The 22,668-nt window shown below is 38.6% G+C and overlaps 2 protein-coding genes across 7 annotated transcripts in view; one reads left to right on the top strand and one right to left on the bottom strand.

The window, feature by feature from the left end:
* The window catches only part of ranbp9 (RAN binding protein 9), a 90,680-nt gene extending 79,776 nt beyond the window's left edge, over positions 1-10,904 (top strand). For all 3 annotated transcript variants that reach the window (XM_072560789.1, XM_072560790.1, XM_072560791.1), the window contains 2 exons: positions 4,803-4,914; positions 9,638-10,904. In XM_072560789.1, coding sequence (XP_072416890.1) covers positions 4,803-4,914; positions 9,638-9,768 — 243 coding nt within the window. In that variant the 3' untranslated portion in view covers positions 9,769-10,904. The remainder of the gene's footprint in view (positions 1-4,802; positions 4,915-9,637) is intronic.
* Positions 10,901-22,668, bottom strand: part of sirt5 (sirtuin 5) — a 91,483-nt gene continuing 79,715 nt past the window's right edge. The window contains exons 13-15 of one of the 4 annotated variants that reach the window (XM_072560792.1): positions 18,650-18,771; positions 18,472-18,549; positions 10,901-14,708 (exon numbers count right to left, since the gene is read on the bottom strand). In XM_072560792.1, coding sequence (XP_072416893.1) covers positions 18,473-18,549; positions 18,650-18,771 — 199 coding nt within the window. In that variant the 3' untranslated portion in view covers positions 10,901-14,708; position 18,472. The other 3 variants (XM_072560797.1, XM_072560795.1, XM_072560796.1) reach the window with 3 other exon arrangements.

The raw sequence follows: 22,668 nt of genomic DNA, 5'->3' as shown, positions 1-22,668 counted from the left end.
AAAATTGGACTATTTGAAGGAAGCAATTCTTAAGATACTAAATTGCTTCGAAGTTGAATATTAAATCATGAGCTGAACAAATAAATACACTCTTGTAGTCAATAGGACCAACAGCTAGTGATGTTACTGGTCACCCAAAATATGAAAGAAGGCATGGCCATGTTTGAAGAACTTCTTCAAGCTTTAATCTCAGAACAAACAAAATGTTTGAAAGAGCAAGGTTTTAACAGAAGGATTCATCATCCTGAGCAATCCATAAACCATTTCATTAATAATGTCTCGATTAGTGATAAAATTACTGACAATAAAGCTGTGAAATTAGAATTCTCATGGGCAGAATTATTGGCGAGTATCAGATTTATTACCATCCAAAGAAAATTTGATTTAGGAGGAAAGTATTTAAATTGTGCTCAAAACAGAAACAAAGAAGAATTGCAGTCATATCCTGAGAAGAACAATTTTACCACAGGAGAACAACAGAATACATACTTCTATAAAATATAAACTCACTAAAGTCTCCTGTGTCATACCAATACAAACAGGAAGCCAAACAGCAGATACTAACAGTCACTCTGTTATGACAATAAGCAAATGCTTCACTGGTGCAAGCAATGCTGTGACAGAAGAAATCTGGATCTGTAAAACTTCAGGACACTTGCAGAAGGTGTGCAGAAATATGATAGTTTCACAGCAGCAAAAAGCCATACTGTACAAGCTACCGTTAGAAAAGATGTCTGATGCATTCCTGGGAGAATTTGGTGATTTTCGCTGACTTAAGTTCGACTAACCTTTTTATCAATGGGCATCTTATTAATTTTAACCTTGATACAGGGGGGTGACACTGTCTTAGCAGATCGAGTACCATTGCTATAAGAAATAGAAATTGCAGCCTACAGATATGAAACTGTAATCCATGTAGAATAATACTCAATGTTAAAAGTATGCCGCAAGGAATGGGGCTCTGGTGTCGTGACAGTGACTCTGCCTATAGCCCAGGAGGCCTGGGTTCGAGTCCCACCTGCTCTAGAAGTGTGTGATAACATGTCTGTTCCGGTTAATTGGAAAGCATCTATATTACAAGCAACAAATTGAGAATTTATGCACAATCATTACTTCTCACTTTTGAGTATGCACACATATCATCACCTCGACGTAACCTGAGGCAGCGAAAGGAATTCAGCCAGTTCCAAGGCAGTGACTGGTCCAGGAATACACCATCATTGTGCAGCTGTTCAATACACATTTGGTAGATGATTTCATTGACCTTTCTGAACACATGGCAGAACCCAAAAAGAGAAAGGAATCTATTTAGATTACCTATGATAGCATAAAAGACATGACACAAAAATAGGTGAAGGGACAAGTAGTGTTGAGAAAGCAGGGATACTGCACAAGGACTTGATGGGCTTGGAGAGTGGCAAAGCAATAGGCAATGGAATACAGTGTGAGGTTCACTTCAAAGAATAGAGGCCTACATTACTTTCTAAATTGGGAAAAGCTTCAGAAATCTGAAGCGCAAATGAACTTGGGAGTCCTAATTCAGGATTCTCTTAAAGTTAATGTGCAGGTTCATTTGGCAGTTAGGAAGATAAATGCAGGGTTAGCTGCCTTGAAATGAATGCTCATTCATGTCATTTCAAGAAGGCTAGAATATAAGAGCAGAGATGTACAGTCGAGGCTGTAAAAGGCTCTGGTCAGACTGCATTTGAAAATTTGTGAGCAGTTTTGAGCTCCATATCCAAGGAAGGGCATACTGGCCTTGAGGGGGGTCCAAAAGAGGTTCCCAAGAATGGTCCATGGAAAGAAGGGCTTGTCACGTGGAGTGGTTGAGGATTCTGGGTCTGTATGCAATGAAGTTTAAAAGGATTGAGGGAGGCGGGGGGGGGTTCTCATTGAAACGTACAGAGTAATAACAGGCCTAGATAGAGTGGGCATGGAGATGATGTTTCCACTAGTAGGAGAGAGTAGGACCTGAGAGCACAACCTCAGTGAAGGAACAACACTTTAGAACGGAAATAAGGATTTCTTCAGTGGTGAATCTGTGGCATTCATTGGGGATAGATAGATAGATAATAAATACTCTTGATTAGTAAGGGGATCAAGGGTTACAGGAAGAAGGCAGGAGCATAGCATGAGAACAGATCAGCCATGATCAAATGGTGGAGCAAACTTGATGGGCTGAATGGCCTCATTCTGCCCCTCTATCTTGTGGTCTTATGGTTTCACGTGGCTTTGAAAACCCAGTAGCCAGCAAATGCTCAAACAAATTTAATGAGAACAAAAGAGCAACCAAGAATGTGAACCAAAAGCTGGGATTGTTTTGAAGGATGGCCAGACCAAAGGTCTACCAGATTGGCCAAGAACTTTATGCATCAGCAGCATTTTTAAATCATAGAAAACTTACTAATGCATGAGTAAAGACTGATTGATTATTCTAATTTCCTCTCAGGAGTGTGTCTTGGAAAGTCTATACTGGTAACATTTGGACATTGTAAAGGGTATAGCCAAGGCTCAGTCATTTGCTCATTAAATCTTTAACTGAAGTTGTTCAGACAGCAAAATATTATGGTGAATAAATTGATACATCAGATTTCACACTGTTGTCAGATGATAAGGTCCAAGTTCAAGAGGAATATTTGTCTTCTAAAGAAGAATTTATACCAATGACAGAGAGAATGCTCATCCGAAGAGGGCAAATTATGACTTACAACATATTCAGTAACTGAACTAAAGTATTTGTAATGTCAGCACTGATGTATCAGTAGATTGAGAATGAAGCTTTGAATGTACCAAGTGTAGTTGAACTGCATATGACCCCATGGATCTGCACCCAATGTCAATTGATTCAGGCTGTAGCTAAAATAAATTAATTTGTTCATAAATCTAGGGTACCGAAAGGGCTTGTTACTAGAGAGTAGCTGTTGTCTATGATGGACACTAGTACGCTTCATGGTCACCCAGATAATGATACGGGGCAACTACTCGAGTTAGAAGGAAAATCAAGGATTCTTCAAGTAAAGTAATAGTTCAACAACCAAGTTTAAAAGGAACAACACCCACTTGAATATCAGCCAATAGATAGAAGATACTCCACTGGAGTAATGGCTGTCAGAATAACCAGAGTCAAGATCAGAATTGGAGTCAATTATCTTCCAGTCAAAGACTTGCCAATTTTCCAAATCTGGTGTGTGTGTTCTGGAAGAATTAAGAGATCCCATTTACAAATGTTACCTGTAGAAAAAAAAATGCTGCTGTTGTGTCTGTGTGTTGCGGGGGTGGGGGGTGGTGGGGGGAAGTAGTTGGCTGTGCTAATGAAGTATAATGTGATGGTTCTAAAAGTATCAGGGTTGGAGACTTCATTAAGTCCATCCCATCAGATTAGTTGGCTTGACATTATTACTAATATAACTTGTACCTGTTGCTATCATCTAATAAGCTAGATCTTGCTAAGCCTTTTTAAGACTCACTAATGGTTCATATAGTACCATTGTTAACCACATAAGCCCATAGACCCTATATAGAGAGGAGACTTGTGGCAGCACAGAATGCTACCTAGCTATCTGAAAATGAGAGGCATCCAAAGCTAAGACTATTTGAGAAAGACCACCTGTGAATTGAAAGAATGCAACAGTGAAGCCATCTTTGGATTTGAATGTTATTGCAGGATCTTTCACTTGTTTGGCTACCATTGGCTCCTCTGGGTATTTTTAGACTTTTTGTTCAGTAAAATGGCACTGTTTTATTGTATCCTGCACAATGTTTTCTCTTCAGGTTTGCAACTGCGATAAAGAAACAGAGTCAGAAACTGAAGTCCTTTGTGTCCTACCAATTTGATCAGGCTTACAAAGAGTTGTAAGCTGAACTAGTCGGAAACTTTTGAGTAATATTTAATCATAGCTATGCAATAGTCAGTGTGCTTCATATAATTTAAACCTACAACCCTTCAGAGCACACCATTAAAAGCAGGAAGTAAATTGAGTCTGAAGTTACCCAGTTTCTACATTTAAGCACAACTTTATTGTTCAATACTGAAACAACAAAAGACAAAGGATTTCGATTAAAGTTATTTAGTTTCGCCATTGTTAATTGGGCCATTTTTCGTTTACTTTTGTTTTTATTTTAATACTTGAAAGACCCAGGTCCTCTGGTATAGTTGCGTGGTTTCTATAATGTGCTAGCCCTCCTTTTAAATGCTGCTGAATTCTGTGGTGGAACTGGAACAAATAGGAATTTCTGCACCTTAGCCTGCTGGCTTGCTTTCAACTGTGAAGACATCTGAAGGAACTAAGCACAATGCTTTTATACTGTTGTCCTGAGGAAAGTATATTTGTGCTGTGCAGGATTGAAACTTTGTCCTGCCTTTATAATATTCAAATTCACTAATCCCACAGTTTCTGAAAACTCAGTGTCTGTTGTGAATGGAAGTTCCAGTTTGGGGCTTGGAATGAAAGGCTCAGTGTGTAAGGACTGTGCCAGTCAGTGCCTTACATACCTTTTTCTTTAACAAATTGAGTCATGCATTTGTCAACTTGGCTACCACAATATTCATGGTGTCAGATCCAAGAATTCAGAATCAAATACATCTTTAATCATAACTTTTGGGTTATAATAATATGTAAGCATTAGGTTTCAGATCATCATAGACTGTGCCTTTACTTGTGCATTGCTCAAGTGTGATTTTGTTTTCAGATTTATAATTTTTAATATAGTAAATCAATATAATTGGACAACTTTCTTTGAAATGCCTTCCATTTGAAATATTTTTGAGTTGTTTACATTTTTGATATCTTTGCACATTCTAGGACGCATTTAGCCTGCTTGCTTATTCCGATCCATGGAACAGTCCAGTAGGATATCAGCTTGATATTGTGCAAAGAGAGCCGGTGTGCTCTGCGTTGAATAGTGCTATATTAGGTGAGTACAAATCGTATATTTGCAAGTCACTTTAGTTGTTTGCTGTGACCGTATCTAAAACAGTATTTTGTGTTAACTTTTTCTATTGTTTGTAACGTGTAATTGAATGGGAGAAATTGTTTACTGCCTACAGGCAGTAATTGAGTAGACTAAAAGTGGACATAATCTCGAGGTTAATTGGATGTGATAAAGTTCTGCGAAAGTACTGTAATCATCAAACGTTAATGAATAAAATATCAATATAAGGCTCAACTGGAACTTACTACCTAACACAGCAACATTCAATTATCTACATTGGCTCCAATCCATGTACTTCCCTCCCTATCCTCCATTTTTTGGTTTGGTCCATGAGACCATGTAAAGATTTTTTGGGCAAATCTCTCAGGATGAGTTCAACCTCTGTCTCAACTCTTCATACTCTTGCTCTCTTTTCACTGTCCTCTTACCTTCTCTAAATTTCTCCCTCCATGTAAACATTAATTCACAAGCACTTCATGTGCACTTGCAACTCTCATCATCTATTGGGATAATTTTCCTGAACTATTTTCTTTTGTCACTTTTTAAGCACCAGGTATCGTGGAACTGCAGAATTGGGAATTTAACAATACTGTGATACAATATTGAATGCAAATCATACCATAAGTTTTTGATTTGCTGAACAAATTTGCTTTTGTTGAATGGAGCCCACACTTCCTCTTTAGATGTTGTACTCCTCCGTAAAGTTGTTACTCTTCTTCACCGTCCCTCACTCTCCATGGTGTGATCACCCCTTAAAGGACACAGGCTTTAAAGATATAATAAATATCTGGTTTAGCCTTCACCTACAGATCTGGCTGGATCTCGAAAGCACTATTTAGATCTGCTCTCATCCACAGAAACCATAAATTCCACAATGATCCTGATATTCAAGGCATCCTTTCACTGTCAGAAACTACCATCTTAAATTATTTTCACTGTCCTTTCTAGTGTTTCTATTAACAGCAGGTGGAAGGAATTCAGGAATTTCTTTGTCACTAAAATCCAGCCCATACAATCTGCTGCATCTCTCCCCTCCACTAGCCCACCAAACCAACTTCCTCATAGACAGTCTCTGCTTTAGTTTTGAACTCGTGCCTTTCTCTTTATTGTTAATTTTGCTCTGACCCCATGTTGTTCGTGAAACTTTCTTTCCCTCTAAACTCCATTTCCACTAAATGTCTGACCAGCCAACTACTTCTCCTGATTACCTCTCTATGGCAGTTCTCCCTCCTTTTTAAATCTATTACTACCCCTCTCTTAAGAAACCATCTCTTGATCGTACTATCTTTGAAAACTAAGTATGCTTCCCTTTTACAAAGTCCTTGATTGTATTTGTTGCCTTCCACGTGTGCTCCCATCTTTTGCAGAACTTCACTTTTCTGCTTCTACTGCACTACTGAAACTGTTCTTACCAAAATCATGAATGTAATGGCACTAAAGGTAAATATCACTTCTTATCCTTCTCAACATGTGTGCATCATTTTACACCTTTGACCATACCATTCTTCTGTAGCCTTCATCTTTTTAAAATGCTACCCCTCTGATTAAGCTTCTGGCTATCTGCCCCAATTGCACTAATGACAACTTGTTGTTGAAACCAGATGATCTCTATGTGTACCACTGCATCAGCACTAGCTTTCTAATTTTGATTTTTCTTTTCCTTTACATGTGTGGTATTGAGGTTGAAGGATCATTTGTCTAATAGAAATCTGCCTAACTACTTCACATTGAAACGTTGAGAACAGTTTGTGTTCAATTAGTACTCAAGCACGTTATTCTAAATAGATTTTTCCACCCTGCATATTGGATTTCTCCCCAACCTGTCTTAAAATTATTTAGTATGATTTTATATTTGTCCTTGACTCTTCAGATTTGTATTGTCACGTGTACTAGAGTACAGACATACAGTCACAATTGTATCATGGTGCCATCTGAGGTACAAAGATATCTAGATACAAAAAACTTAACTAACAAAGCAGGAGGAGAAACAGAGTTAAAATGTTAAGCATTATCTTCGTAGAATAAGTAGAAAAATAAAGAAATAAGGTAATAGTTAACATTAAAATCCTCCTTTATTTAAACCAGAAAAATTAAGGAATAAAGTTAAAGTTCAGCAGTCTTGAGTCCTCACCGTATCTTGCTCCCCAGGAGACCATAGCTGCCATCACCATAGGTATTGGGGGGGCCTCCCTCTCTGTTTGTTGTTCCCACGTTGGGTCATGATGCCATCGTTGCTGCTGCTGAAACTGCCGTTTCCCCGATCTCCCCTTGGTACTTCCAGAACATGTCAGGGCAGGACCCACTTATATGCTGAGATACCGCCATGCCGCGCTGAGATGCTGTCATGAGCCCCAAGAGACTGGGCTGAGACACTGCCCTGGTGTCTCGGCGGGACCACACTCACTCAATGATCCATATTTAGGTTCAATAAAAAATCAGCCCTGGATGATAAAACCATTGGCAAATGCACACCTACGCTTCCAGATTGTAAGTCTTGAACATTTTGGCAGCAAATAGAGTCCTAGAGATGTACAGCATGGAAATGGACCCTTCAATCTAACTCCTCCATGCCAACCAGAAATCCTAATCTAGTCCCATTTGTTAGCACTTTGGCCATCTTCCTCTAAACCCTTCCTATTCATATACCCATCCAGATGCCTTTTAATTGTTGTAATTGTACCAGCTACCTTCACTTCCTCTGGCAGCACAGTCAATACATGCACCACCCTCCCCTTGCCCCTTAGGTGCTGCTTAAATCTTTCGCCTTCCACCCTAAACCTATGCCCTCTAGTTCTGGACTCCCCCACCCAGGGAAAATACCTTGTCTATTTACCCTATCCGTGCCCCTCACGATTTAATAAACCTCTGTAAGGTCACCCCTCAGCCTCTGATGCTTCAGGGAAAATAGCCTCAGTTTATTCAGCCTCTCCCTGTAGTTCAAATTCTCCAATCTTGACAACATCCATGTAAATCTTTTCCAAACCCTTTCCAGTTTCATAACACCCTTGAGACCAGACTTGAACACTATATTCCAAGTGGCCTAACCGATGTCTTGTACAGCCACAACATGACCTCCCAACTCCTGTACTCAATACTCTGACCAATAAAGGAAAGCATACCAAACGCCTTCTTCACTATCCTGTCTACCTGCGACACTACTTTCAAGGAACTATGAACCTGCACTCCAAGGTCTCTTTGTTCAGCAACACTCCCCAGGACTTTACCATTAAGTATATAAGTCCTGCCCTGATTTGTCTTTCCAAAATACAGCACCTCACATTTTTATAAATTAAATTCCATCTGCCATTCCTCGGCCCATCTGATCACGATCCCATTGTACTCTGAGGTAGCCTTCTCTTTGCTGTCCACTACACTTCCAAATTAAGTGTTAGGGATTTGAGCAAAATACTCTTAAACTGTCTTTCCTCCGTCTTTTGTCGTCTTCCAAGTTTGCATTATTCCCCCATTATACAAAGGAGATTAATGTCAAATGAAGGAGGGAATGGAAGATGCGGAACTTTTTTGTAACCTTGGTATTCCCAGGTAAAATTTCATGTAAAAAATGGTTCTGCGGTACTATAGACCACCCCCACCCTTCCGCACCTGCAAAATTCACATTACTTATTGCAGGTCTCTAACATCCCATTGCAGTAACAGAGGTAAACATGCAATTCTCAAGCCGCCAGCCATCTGGAACAACAGACAAACTTGTGACATTTGCCATAAATGAATTAAAAGTTGGCACAAAATCAACCTAAGAGATTTTGTCCACTGAACATTGAGGGAGGAATAGAGATGGATTTTGTGATGGCTGTATGCAATAAATTGTGAGATGGTCAACTGAGATTATTGGAGTGGAAGGAATGCAAAAACAACACTTGCATCTATTCTGATATTGTTCCAAGATCTAGATGTTAATGGTATGTTTAGAAACCTATAAAAGAGTAATCCCGCAGTTACTCTGGGTCAGGTCTTGTACCAACAACGTTATCTAAAAGCAGCAGTCAATTTTGGGGGAAAGGCTTCTGACAGTTTGAAAATCTTGAAAAGGAAACCATGGAGTTGTGATCCTGTGGGTGAAGTTGCATCTTTTTTAAACAAAGTCCTAACCTCTAAAATTGACCTGAATCTTTTCTAATGAATATGTGGTTGTTGGTAGCATACACTGCATTCTTTAATTTACAATAGTGTTGTCCAAACATTTAATTATTTGAATGAAATTTAAAGTTGTAGGAGGAATATTAACATGTGAATTTGGCAGATGGTCGAAATACACATCTGCTTTAAACATTTGTGTGTAATTGTCAAGTTGGTTGGAAGGATTGTTGCTGTGCAGTCAGAAGACTTGCCCCTGGAAGACTTGAGTCCTGCTAGTCATAAACTTTCACTTTGCCATCAAGTTTTGGAATAGGTGTTGAAAATGGAGCTTCTAACTCAAATTGAGTCATGTCATGCAAACTTCTATTTGGAAAGACATGCAAAAGGATCAGTGTCACTATTTCTTAAATAAAAACAAAATGTTATAGGTATGACTAATTTTTTAATATGATCATAAGGACAACAACTAGGTTTTTCTCAACTGCTATGTGCAGATGTTAATTTTGCATAAGAGATTAGTGTGTATCTGCAGGTATTTGGTCATTTCAATGTACAGAAACGATGGATTGAAGTTACAACAACACTCACTTTGTCTTTCTTATTACAGAGTCTCACAATCTGCCAAAGCAACCCCCACTTGCTCTCGCCATTGGGCAGGCTTCAAAGTGTTTGGAGCTGATGGCCCGATTGGGAATCGGTTCTTGTGCATTTGCCACAGTGGAAGAATATTTGCACTAGCTATGCATTTGTACAGCTCATCCCAGAGCCACCTTTAATATTATAGTGACCATTCTCAGAACCAGGTCTGCTCAAGGGAAACTGACTTTTAATTTCCATTGATCTTTTGGGGACAGATTGTAAATGTCATTCTATTTCTGCTTCCTAGTTTACAGCATGGTCCAGCTGTTTTCTAACTTATGCACAGTTCATTGACATGTTTTGCATTATTTTTTTATAGCGATGTCTGGAGGAGTTGTAACAGTGTAGTATGTATATTTGTTTTGGTGGAACATAACTGTGCTTCCTTATTAATTCCTCAAACATGTCAAAGGATTCTCATCTGAATTGGGCTGATTGAGACTTCAGCTAAAATAAATTATCCATCATATGGGACAGTGTCATTCATTCTTAAATATTTGGAGGAGAAAAACTAATTGGCTAAAAAAAGTTAAAAGTGCTTTAATCAAAATTTAAAGTGAGAATGTGTGAATAAAAGTATTTAGTTACAGATTAAAACCAAAAAACTAGGTTTTTTGTACTTTATTAAAATGTATCTTTTGTGATAAACCAAAATTTAAAATTGCTGTTGTGTGAGTGGATCCCCAATGGTGAGCATGTCTAATACAAAATGGATAAAAATGTTTTCCATCCCTCTGATGTACATCAAAAAAGTTAAATGCTTGAGTAATTTGGTAGATCTTTTAAGTATAGATGGATGGAGGGAGAGTGATTTGTTTTTCCCTCGCAAGCATATTGTAAATCTTCATTACTCAGGAGTTGAATGGACAGTCTCAACACTTGTGATCGATTGCAGCGTGTTGGTCCCAGTGTTTTTTTTAAATCTCACCAGGTTGTCTGTGTGCACATGCTCTCCACGTTTCCCCTGCCCTCTCTCCAAACATTGTTTAAATGCAGAGAAATACATTCTACACCCATCATTTTAACCATTGTAAAATAACAGTGTTAAGTACTTGTCAACACATTGTGTGGTAATGACATTATTTATATTAAACCAAATACTTAAGTCAAAATCTGCAATGTCTTAATTTAAACTTTGTACACTCTGCATTTTTAAGCAGTGCTTGAGTGAGTACTATACTGCAATAAACAAATGTATGAATCATAATTAATCAGCTATTAAAGATTTAAATCTATTGAAATGGGTACTGTTTATTTACTTGTTAAATAGCATTGTCTACATGCTGAAAATGAAAACTTTTTAAAATTGTGCACACAATAAATCACAAAACTTTCTGAAGGATAAAGTGATAACCTTTTGAGGCTAGGTGTTGAATTAACTTAGCAATCATCACAGATCACTACTTATTGTAATGTATATTCTTCAAAACAAATACTTTTAATACAGTATTCAAGTATTTTAAACACTGTTAAAATCAGCTATGTATTGCAGGCCAGGCTGATTTGTAGCCTACTGCCTGTTATGACCCTACATCTTTCCTCTTTAGAAGAATGTATTTTTTATTTCCCCTTTATCCAAAAAAAAAATCAATTGAAGTTACTTTTGTCATTGTGGTGACAATCAGAACTATTTATTTCCAGCAGCTTTTCTTGCAACTGTAAAGAATTTTAGCTTTAATGTTGGCCAATAGTTACTGCCCAGCCAACTTTACTAAAAGTAGATGTTCTGGTCATATATCAGTGCAGTTTGTGGACTTTGCCTTGTAAGGAAAGTAACTTCACAATATTTAGCTGTATAACGCTTTGGGACATCCTGAGATTGTGAAAAATGCCAAGTTTGTTTAAAATGTATATTTTAATTCATGATATTGTATTGAAGACTGGTTCCATGAACCTTTATTCCTGACCACCCTGCTGTAAAAATTGTGGTGATTATCATTGTAACTTTTTAACCAGGAAAATTTGCAACTAAACAATGTGTAGTAATAAATTATTACAGAAATATTTTACTGGATATAAAATTGTGTGGTCCCCAAAATGTTCATTTGTAGGTTTATGAAGGGAATACATTGAACAAATATAAATGCTTAAGGTTGGGTGGGGAAAGTGACGTGGCTTAATCTTTCAGCACCTCTTGTCTAGAGAGTAACTATCTGTACGTTCTATGCAGTTGATGCGAGCTGGCAATGAATCTGAGTTCCTATCATCATTCGCGCCTTAATACTAATGCATTAATAATGAGGTAGGAATGGATATCTAAAATTGGTTTTAGCACCGTACCAATATAATCACTGGTAGAGCAGACAATTTTGCCCAAGTCTGTACTTGCTGTAATTTGACCTATGAAAGGCAGGTGTGTAATGTTTCAGTTCCCCTGTTTGAAGTGTTCTCTTGGGGTCATTGCCACATACTTTGCCATTCCCTGTGACAATTCAACTAATTAAGAAAACCAAACCTGCCTCCCTCCATGTGGCATTTTTGTGGTAGTTGGATATTGTACCAAGGGAATAGGCCCTAGTAACTGAAGCCTACACCATTTGTTCCATATCAGAACATAGTGGTATTTCTTTGTCCCTGTTTTCTCTTCCTATATGCATTCTGCATATCTCAATTTTTTTTGTCTGTGGTGGATTTGGGTACTTTGTAAAAGTATGACTGGTTTTAAAGATGGTAATGTTAGTTTGGCATAGAATTACATTTCTAGATTCAAAACGTACTCCAGAACAGCTGAATCCTCAGTGCCATTCCTGCTTATGCTCAATGTCTACTCTCCTGGTCCTTGGATGCCATCTGACTGGCTGTGCTTTTCCAGTACCACACTTTTTGATTCTTTAATGCAGTGCTAAAGCTTATGAAGTTAAATGAAAGATCCAGTTATCATTTTAGACTTCATACCACTATGAATTTTCATTAGTTTCACTCCCATCAACTGAGTTAAAACAATCCTACAATAGCAAATGTGGACACTTTATATTATGTCTGCTATTTGAAAATTTATCCTTTAACCAAGTTGCCTACGCTACCTCCATAACTTTTACAAAAATGTAATGGTATCGAATTTAAATTTGTGCAATACTAATTAATTTAACTGTGTACTATACAGTATTTCAATTTATTACATTTTCAAATGCAATGTCAAAGTAGGAACCTCCCATTCACATTAGATTTTAAAAACCTGCTTCACATAAAGAATACATGCATTATAGTATCAACCTAAATAAAAAAACCAAAAGAACTGTGGATGCTGTAAATCAGAAACAAAAACAGAAGCTGCTGGAAAAGCTCAGCAGGTCTGGCAGCATTTGTGAAGAGAAATCAGTTAACCTTGTGGCTCCAATGAACCCTTCTTCAGAACTACTTAAGTTCACAGGCTCTCATTTAGTTGAGGGACAGTTGCTTAAAATGTTTCTGAAAACACCATCTCTTTGAGTTGACAAGTGTCAAATTGGAAACAGTTAATTTGATGCTGTGAGCTGCTGACACATGCCAATGTGTCCAATAGGAGATGAGAGCAGAAGTTGGGAAATGAACCTGCGATCAAGGAGACTTAGATGACCTAGATGTGATTATGTATGACACATTCTTCAATGTGGAACTTGAGACTCAAGCAAGTTCAGGAAGAAATAGATGATGGTTACAAAGACTCAAAATACTATTTGGCTTCTGCAAATAGTTTTGTAGTGATGCAACTGGTTCTCAGGACTGAAAGACCATCTTCAATTCTGTCTTGAGAAAAGTCTTAAACATTTGGAAAATATACAAAATTGCAAAGAATAGGCAGAATTGAGTATTTGAATGTAACCAAGCAGGAATATTAATGGAATGGCTGTTTTGTGGAATTATGGGACAAATTGAACAATTTTGAATTTTGCAGTGGTAATAGTTTATTTGATTCTGAGGCAACTTGATCCAATATTTAGTTTCCTCACTTATGTGCCTAACTTATTTTGAATATATTGGAGTTGACAGCAGTATTTCAGCCTAGGTATTCAAAGGATTTGACTGTAGATTTGTGCAGTGATCAATGCTATTTCATGATGACTTCCAAGATGTCTTCCATCTTTTTCTTTTTGAATGAAGATTATTCTGAATTTTCATTACTAGTGGAGTGTAGCTTTTTAAAGTTTGAAATTGATAAAGACTGTTGCTCTTCCAAGCTGCATGAGACTTGGACTGGCTCCTATCTCAAGAGAACATGAATCAACTTCAAAACTTTGCTTTTCACTTGCCTTACTTTCACAAATTGGGCAAGTGTTTGAGACAAAGGGTTATATGTTATAATTCTGCTAGATTGAAAGAAATCAAAAATAATTTTTGTTTGCTTTGTTCATTTTGCATGCCAAGTAAAGATAGAATTACCAGGCAAGGGAGGAATAGCATTGGTTTCCTCGACCACCAAAACTGTTGGGCTGGGATTACATTATATTCTATTCAACTGTGAGTAATAAGTAGAGGAAATTAACTTTTTAAAATTAATCTTCAGTTTGGAAACAAACTCAATATTCAGAGCTACTTATATTCTACAAATGAGCTGACTAATTGTTAAAAATGCAGGAGGTAGGTGTTGCTAGTTTTCTTCCAAAAACAGTGAACCTCTTTAGGCCTTTCACTTTGAAATTTGTGATTGCAAATTAAACCACTAGTTTTTAAACTTAAGTTGTAGAAAATATTAGAAGCTTAAACATTTTAACCTAAACGCTTCACACTGGCTCTCTTATTCTTAACATTACATTAAATATTTAATGGAGAAAACATTATATACAATATTACAAATGTTTCATTACACAAGACAGTTTTGACACCTGCTGTACAGCATAATGACAACACAGCATCAAATTAACAAACTTAACTATCATATTACAGGAGAAATTGCAAACAAATAGTTTCAAGGTTAGCATTAATCTGCTGAATTAATTGATGTCCAGAGTGTTTCCAGTCCAAGAGACCTCCCATTCTCTCAATAGCTCCATTCCCTCGTTCCCACACGGTGAATCTGAATCCAAATCCATAAACTGGCAAAACTTGCTTTCATTACGCTTCTAAAAAAAGTTATTTCAATTAAAAAGCAATATTAAAAACTACAAAGCCACAAATCCTTGGGACATACAAATGAAGAAAACAGTGACAGAACAACACCTACACAATGCAGTTAAATATACAAATGCAGAAGTTGTAATCTATATATTTCATTCACAGAATAAACAATTCCAGTTCTCATTCAACAGGCTTAGTACTGAAATGACTGCAACTATACTTGGTCACTAGCTCTGCAGTAAAACAAAAGCTGAAAGAAATGACACAGATTTAAACACATGGTAGGTGGTAACTACTTACAAGCAACTTCTACACCACTGAAAATGTAACAAATGTAATTCACTTAAAATTAGCATGAGATTTTTAGAATTTCAATAAACTTTCATCTCACTTTCTTAATCTTATCCATATTTCCCACTGTGGAAAATATAAATTAGACAATATGTACAATTTAGAATCTGTGTGCCAGACATGATCCTTTAATTTGATTTATTGACAACCTTCATACATCTCTAGTATCCACAGGTTGCAACATTTGGAAGAGACAATGATGTGAAAGGTGAATGCAAGTTTTTTGTGTCAGAGCAAAATTAAGGCCAAGATTTCAAAGAGCCATTCACAAAGGCCATCATAAACCCGATGGTGAAGTGCAGACAAGTTTTTTTTATATAATTTTTTATTCAAAATTAATAAGCAGATATAGTCACAAAGCCAGGTGGGCACATATTCCAGAAAGCATTGCAGGTGCTAGAAAATGCTGGAAACACTCAAGTCAGGCAACTTGCTGGTTAACATTTCACACTGATGGCCATTTTTTGGAACTGGAAATAGAGATAATGAGAGACAACAGCTTTTAAGCAATTATGGTGGTAGGGAAAGAGCAGGTGTAGAACAAACAAAAAAGTCTAGTAACACCCTGAAAACTCTATTTATTGTACTTCAACTGGCAGAGTTTCACAAAGTGTGTGAGCACAAACGTGCTTCACATGTAAATATAAACCTTTCCAAGTGTCCAGAGAACAGAAGATAAGGTCCATGATAACGTGGAATACAAGTTAAATGACAAAACAATAATTCAATGTAAAAACAAGATGGTGACATGATGGATAAAGTAACAAAGGATGGGTCACAGAAGAGATTAAATGCTAAAGAAATAGCACAATGAACTGCCCCAAAATTATGTAAAATGGGATTAGAGTTTATAATCTGAAATTGTTGAAATCAATGTTAAGTCTAAAAAGCTGTAAGTCATCTAATTAAAAGATAAAGTGCTGAATCTTCAGCCTCACTCTGACAGTGTAGGGAACAAAGTACAGAGAGGTCAGAGTGGGGACAGAAAATTAAAATGACAGGTTTATGGTCACACTTGTAAAGCCATCATGTAATTTGCATTTACTCTCTCCTACAGTAACATTGGTACCATTAGGAAACAACTTGAGATGTGCAGAGGGAATTGCCTCTATGGAATGCTGCAATAGAAGGAAGCAATTAATTATCTTTGCTTTTAACATAGCACATCAAATCCCTCTCAGCTGATGACTGTTCTTCTCAATGTTTAACACAATTTGGTAGAAATACTGAGGATGGCAGAGGCACAGAACATAATGTGTATGGGGGACTTCATCCATCCCCCAAGACTGACCAGTAGTGGAATAACTGGTCCAAACTGGTTGGATTCTAACAGCAAAGTTGCTGGACTGGGTCCACAACAGGAGATGCATGCATCTGTTCACACAGCATCAGCAAGTGACAAAGCTGTCTTCGTTCTGAGAAGATATTACTTTGTGTAGAACTGTCATTATCTAAATGCGACATATTTCAAACAAATCTAGCTACTTTAATTGGATGTCATGAGGTACTGTAGGCCACCAGGAGCATATTTATATTCCACCACAAACTTTATAATCTATCAGATCCTCCACGCTAATGTTATTGTGAAGTCCTTGTACAATGAAGGATACAGGATGACATGCCAGGAACACCATATATAAAATGAGGTGTCAACTTGTGGGAGCTGGTATCAGGAGTGGGAGGAGGATGAGACCACACTGACAATACCTTGCCATGCAATCACAGAAGGAATAACACTTGAGTTGAATGTTCAAAAGGGACCTAGGTGTCCTTGCAGATAAGAAACTGAAAGCTTACATATAGATCCATCAAGCTCTTAGGAAAGATGAATCCCCTTGTAATAAAGACTAACATTAAGTACAGCAGCAGTGATGCTTTGCTTCAATTGTGTAGGAGCTGGAGTACTGTGTGCATCTTTGGGTCTCCTTATCTCTATGGCAATAACATCTTTCCTGAAGTAGTGCAATGAAGGTTCACCAGACTATTTTCTGGGATGGTAGGACTGTCCTTTGAAAAGAAGTAGGGCGACTGGGCCTGTTTTCACTCAAGTTTCAAAGAATGGAAGATAATCTCATTGAAATTTACAAAATATTTAATGGGTTGACAAGGTGAATGCAGGCAAAACGTTTGAGACTGGATGGAGAAAAGGAATTGAAGAGTTCGATCAGCCAGGACCACACCGAACGGCAGAGCGGGCTGAATAGCCTACTCCTGTTCCTACTGAGTCAGTCATGTAGGAAATTGTCCACGAATGCCCTGTCCACAAAAGGCAAGGCAATCCAGCCCAGCCATTAACCAACCCCTCAGTCCACTCTCTTAATCAAGGAAATAGACAATGTTCTCATCAGTGCTGTCAAGCAACACTTAGCAACAAACCACTCAGTGATCCTCCGTTTCGCTACACCCAGGGGCACCCAGTTCCTGACCTCATGACAAAGTTATTGGAGGTCAAACATCTAAGTACCAGGATATCATTGCAAGAACTCCTCCGAGTAGTAGCTGAAACCCAACCATCTTCAGCTGTTTTTTCAATGACAATATATCCACCACAAGCTAGGAAGTGGGGATGTTTGCTGATGGTTGCAATGATGTTCAGTGCCACTTGTAATTCCTTAGATAACAAAGCAGGTTGTATTCACATGCAGCAAGACTGGGCAACATTCAGGGTTGGGCAGTTAACTAACAAATAAGATCTGCATCATAAAAGGAAATGACCAACATAATGAGAGAGAATCTAACTAACTATCTCCCCATGAGATGAAACAGCAGTAGCATCACTAAATTTCTCACTATCAATATACTTGGGATTACCATTGACTACAAACTGTATTGGTTGTGTAAATATAATGGCAGATCAGAGGCTGGGAATTCTGTGGAGAGTAACTCATTTTGTGACTTCCAAAACCTGTCTTGCGTCTACAAGGCATTTCATCATGGATATGGTGGAATATTTGTCTGGATAAGTGCAGCTCCAACAATACTCAAGCAGCAGATGTTCCCAGTTTACCGTAAACAGGCTCTCATCTCATTAAAGTTGGCCTTCCCTAGATTTAAAATCTAGAAGATGATCACTTTCAAACATTACAGTGAACTTGATCATGTTATGATCATTATTTGATAAATGTTCATGTACAATTAGGTTACGAATTAAATCCAATATTGCTTGTCCCCTTATTGCATTCAGAACATTTTATTGCAGGAAATAATCGCTAACACAGTCTCTACTTTTCTGACAGGTTAAAACATTTGCAGTTAAAACATTCAGTGACCCTTCAAGCTGTCTGCCTCTTCCGACCTACATAAGAGTTAAAATCAACCATTAGTATTTCTGTTTTTGCTACACACTTGCCTAATTTCTGCATTTATGCAACTATCACTTTAGAGTTACCACTTATGGATTATGTTAAGATTTCTTACCCTAGGATTTATTGACAAACAACATTGCAGCTTTTTTCTTTTCAGCTTTCTTGTTTTCAAGGGAGAAGTATTCATTGACTGTTGTTTAAAAACATAAAACATCAGAAACATTATTAAGAAGCATTAAAGGCAAACGAAAGACTGAAATTCTGGAACAAGCTACAAAAATAAAAGTTACCACTGCTTCTCCTGCTGCCTGGTCCATATAGTCGATAATTAATGAAAGCTTTGGCATTTTCGATCTGATGGCTTGTTTGCCCTTGGTCCTTTAAACAAATGGCCATGTAACTCTTCTTCCATCTGTAAGAGAATGATAGTGTAAACAAAGTAAAAACTATACAGTGAATCTTTTTTAATAGATCAAATTAATTGCACCATGTAATTGTTAAAAGAGAACAGGATAGAGTGTAGGTTTGAACATACAACACAAATACGCAAGGAGGTACAACCTTTTCCCTCCATTCTTTACAATAGTCCATGTAAACTAGAGGCAGTAAGCATTGTTTTGATGCTTAGTGTTATGGTACGGATAACAAATCAAATCATTGGATTTGCAGTGAAAACATTCCGTGACCCTTCAAGCTGTCCAATGGTTTTCAACTAGACTGCACAACTAACGATCTGTTTATAACATAAAAATTGACAATTTATTACAAATACTGTAACTTTAGCAGAACACAAAAATACTAAAGCAATGTAATTAATGTCTACAATATAAATCTTTGTGAATCATAACCCTCACTCTTATGCAGACAGAATGCGCAAGGCAGAAACCTAAAAAGGAAATAAGAAGAATAAAAAGTGGGCATGAAAGCATAATGGGAGGTAAAATAAAGGAAAATCCCAAGTTATTTCAAAAGTACATTAGAGATAAAAAAAACCAAGGAAGAGTATAAGAAAATAAGGATTGCAGATGCTGGAGATCAGAGTCAAGAGTGTGGTGCTGGAAAAGCACAGCCAGTCAGGCAGCATCTGAGGAGCAGGGGAATTGACGTTTCGAGTTAAAGCCCTTCATCAGGAATGAGGCCCAAAACATTGATTCTCTGCTCCTTGGCTGCTGTCTGACCAGCTGTGCTTTTCCAGCATCACATTCTCAACTAAGAAAGCGTAGTGCCCATAAAGAACCATTGTGGTAATTTGTGCACGAAGCCAGAGGACACAGGTAGGGTTCTAAATAAATACTTTGTATTGGTATTCCCTTGTGAGGGTTGACATGGGTATAGAAATCAGGGAGAATGACTGTGATATACTTAAAGAAACTAGCATTTACAGACACCAAGTTCTGAGTAGTCTGGCAGGCTTAAGAGTAGATGAATACCCAGGGGGAAGATGAGATGTATTCCAGGCTGTTGCATGAGGCAAGGGAGGAAATTGGAAAAAAAGGTGTTGCAATAATTTTCAATTATTTCCTGGCCACAGGAGAGATACCAGAAGACTGGAAGATAGCCAATGTAGTTTGCTTTGGGAATTGTCCATTACTCTTTAGCTCTCACATTTCTTTTCTCTACCCTCCTCTACTATACTTACTACTTGATACACCTAGACCTTCTCATACAAACAAAACCAAAGATTGTTGGAGAAACTCAGCAATTTCTGCAAATAATTTTTTTTTCAATTCATTTTTTGTGGGATGTGGGTGTCGCTGGCTGGCCAGCATTTATTGCCCGTCCCTAGTTGCCCTCCAGAAGGTGGTGATGAGCTACCTTCTTGAACAGCTGTAATTCAACTGTTAAAGGTTGACCCACAATGCCATTAGTGAGGGAATTGTCTGATTTTGACCCAGCGACAGTGAAGGAACGGCAATAAATTTCCAAGTCAGGATAATGAGTGACTTGGAGGGGAACTTGAAGGTAGTGGTGTTCCCATGTATCTGCTGCCCTTGTCCTTCTAGATGGAAGTGGTCGTAGGTTTGGAAGGTGCTGTATGAGGACCTTTGGTGAATATCTGTAGATAGCACACACTGCTGCTGCTGACTGTGGAGGGAGTGAATGCTGGTGGATGCAGTGCCAATCAAGTGGGCTGCTTTGTCCAGGATGGTGTCAAATTTCTTGAGTGCCGTCGAGGCTGCACTCATCCAGGCAAGTGGGGAGTATTCTGTCACATACCTGACTTATGCTTTGGAGATAGTGGACAGGCTTTCAGGAGTCGGCTGGGAAGTTACTCACCGCTGTATTTTTAGCTTCTGACCTGCTATTGCAGCCAGTGTGTTTATATGGGGAGTCCAGTTGAGTTTCTGGTCAATGATAACTCCCAGGGTGTTGATCGTGGGGGATTCAGTGATAGTAACACCATTCAATATGAAGGGGCTGTGGTTAGATTGTTTCTAATGAGATGAGCATTGCCTGCCATTTGCATGACGCGAGACGTTAATTGCCAGTTGTCAGCCCAAGCGTGGACATTGTCCAGTAGTGTTGTATTTAAATATGGACTGTTTCAGTATCTGAGGAGTCACAAGTGGTGCTGAATGTTGCATAATCAGCAGCAAACATCCCCACTTCTGACCTGCTGTTTGAGGGAAAGTGAAGGTGTTGGGCCTAGCTCACTACATTGGGGAACTCTCGGAGAGATACTCTGAAGCGGAGATGACTGACCTCCAACAACCACAGGCATCTTCCTATCTGCCATATATGACTGCAACCAGTGGAGAGTCTGCTCTGGCTATCCACTGATTCCAGTAATGGTGGGGCTCCTTGACTCCACAATCGGTTGAATGTGGCCTTGATGTCAACAGCTGTCATTCTTGCTTCACCTCTGGAATTCTGCTCTTTTGAATCAGGGTTGTAACGAGGTCAGGAGATGAGTGGCCCTAGCCGAATCCAAACTGGGCATCAGTGAGCAGGTGCTCAGCTTGATCACCGCAGAGCTTAGGTGTGAGCCATTGATTTGTGGGATTGTTCTGTATACTATTCGTTGCTTACACTGTTTGGCATGTAAGTAGTCCTGTTTGGTAGTTTCATTTGGTTGACATCTCATTTTAAGGTATGCCTGGTGCTGCTCCTGGCCTGCCCACCTGCATTAAGGTTGATTTCATGGTTTGGTGATAATAGTTGAGTGGGGGATATGCTGGGCCTTAAGGTTTCAGACTGTGGAGAATGCTTTTGCTGCAGTTGATGACCCACAGCATGTAATGGATTCCCAACCTCGAGTAGTTTTGTAATAGTATCAACAGTCCCATTTGGCATATAACGCAACTGGTACCAGCTGAGGTGAATATTAGAGAAAGATAGAAAAGATCCAGTTTGTTTTTCAGACTGAAGCTCTGTGACCAGTGGAGTGCCACAAGGATCGTTGCTGGATCAACTACTTTTCATCATTTATGTAAATAATTTGGATGTGAGCATAAGAGGTTTGGCTAGTAAGTTTGCAGATGACACCAAAATTGGAGATGTAGTGGACAGTGAACAAGGTTATCTCACAGTACAACGGGATCTTGATCAGATGGGCCAATGGGATGTGAAGTGGCAAATGGAGTTTAATTTAGATAAATGTGAGGTGCTGCATGTTGGGAAAGCAAATCTGTATACACTTAATGGTAAGGTCCTAGAGAGTGTTGCTAAACAAAGAAACCTTGCAGTGCAGGTTCATAGCTTCTTGAAAGTGGAGTTGCAGGTAGATAGGATAGTGAAGGCGGCGTTTGGTATGCTCTCCTTTATTGGTCAGAGTACTGAGTACAGGAGTTGGGAGGTCATGTTGCGGCTGTACAGGACATTGGTTAGGCCACTGTTGGAATATTGCATGCAACTCTGGTCTCCTTCCTATCGGAAGGATGTTGTGAAGTTTAAAAGGGTTCAGAAAAGTTTTGCAAGGACGTTGCCAGGGTTGGAGGATTTCAGCTATAGGGAGAGGTTGAATAGGCTATGGGCTATTTTCCCTGGAGTGTCGGAGGCTGAGGGGCAGGGATAGGATAAATAGGCAAAGTCTTTTCCCTGGGGTTTGGGAGTCCAAAACTAGAGGGCATAAGTTTAGGGTGAGGGGGGAAAACATATAAAAGAGACCTAAGGGGCAGCATTTTTACACAGAGGGTGGTACGTGTATGGAATGAGCTGCCAGAGGAAAGGTTGGAGGCTGGTACAATTACAACATTTAAAAGGCATCTGGATGGGTATATGAATAGGAAGGGGTTGGAGGGATATGGGCCTGGTGCTGGCAAATGGGACGAGATTGGGTTAGGATATCTGGTTGTCATGGATGAATTGG

Source organism: Chiloscyllium punctatum, chromosome 41, assembly GCF_047496795.1.
Source record: "Chiloscyllium punctatum isolate Juve2018m chromosome 41, sChiPun1.3, whole genome shotgun sequence".
NCBI classification, from domain to species: Eukaryota; Metazoa; Chordata; class Chondrichthyes; order Orectolobiformes; family Hemiscylliidae; genus Chiloscyllium; species Chiloscyllium punctatum.
The sequence above is the reverse complement of the archived record's forward strand: the minus strand, read 5'-3'. Positions and strand labels throughout refer to the sequence as shown.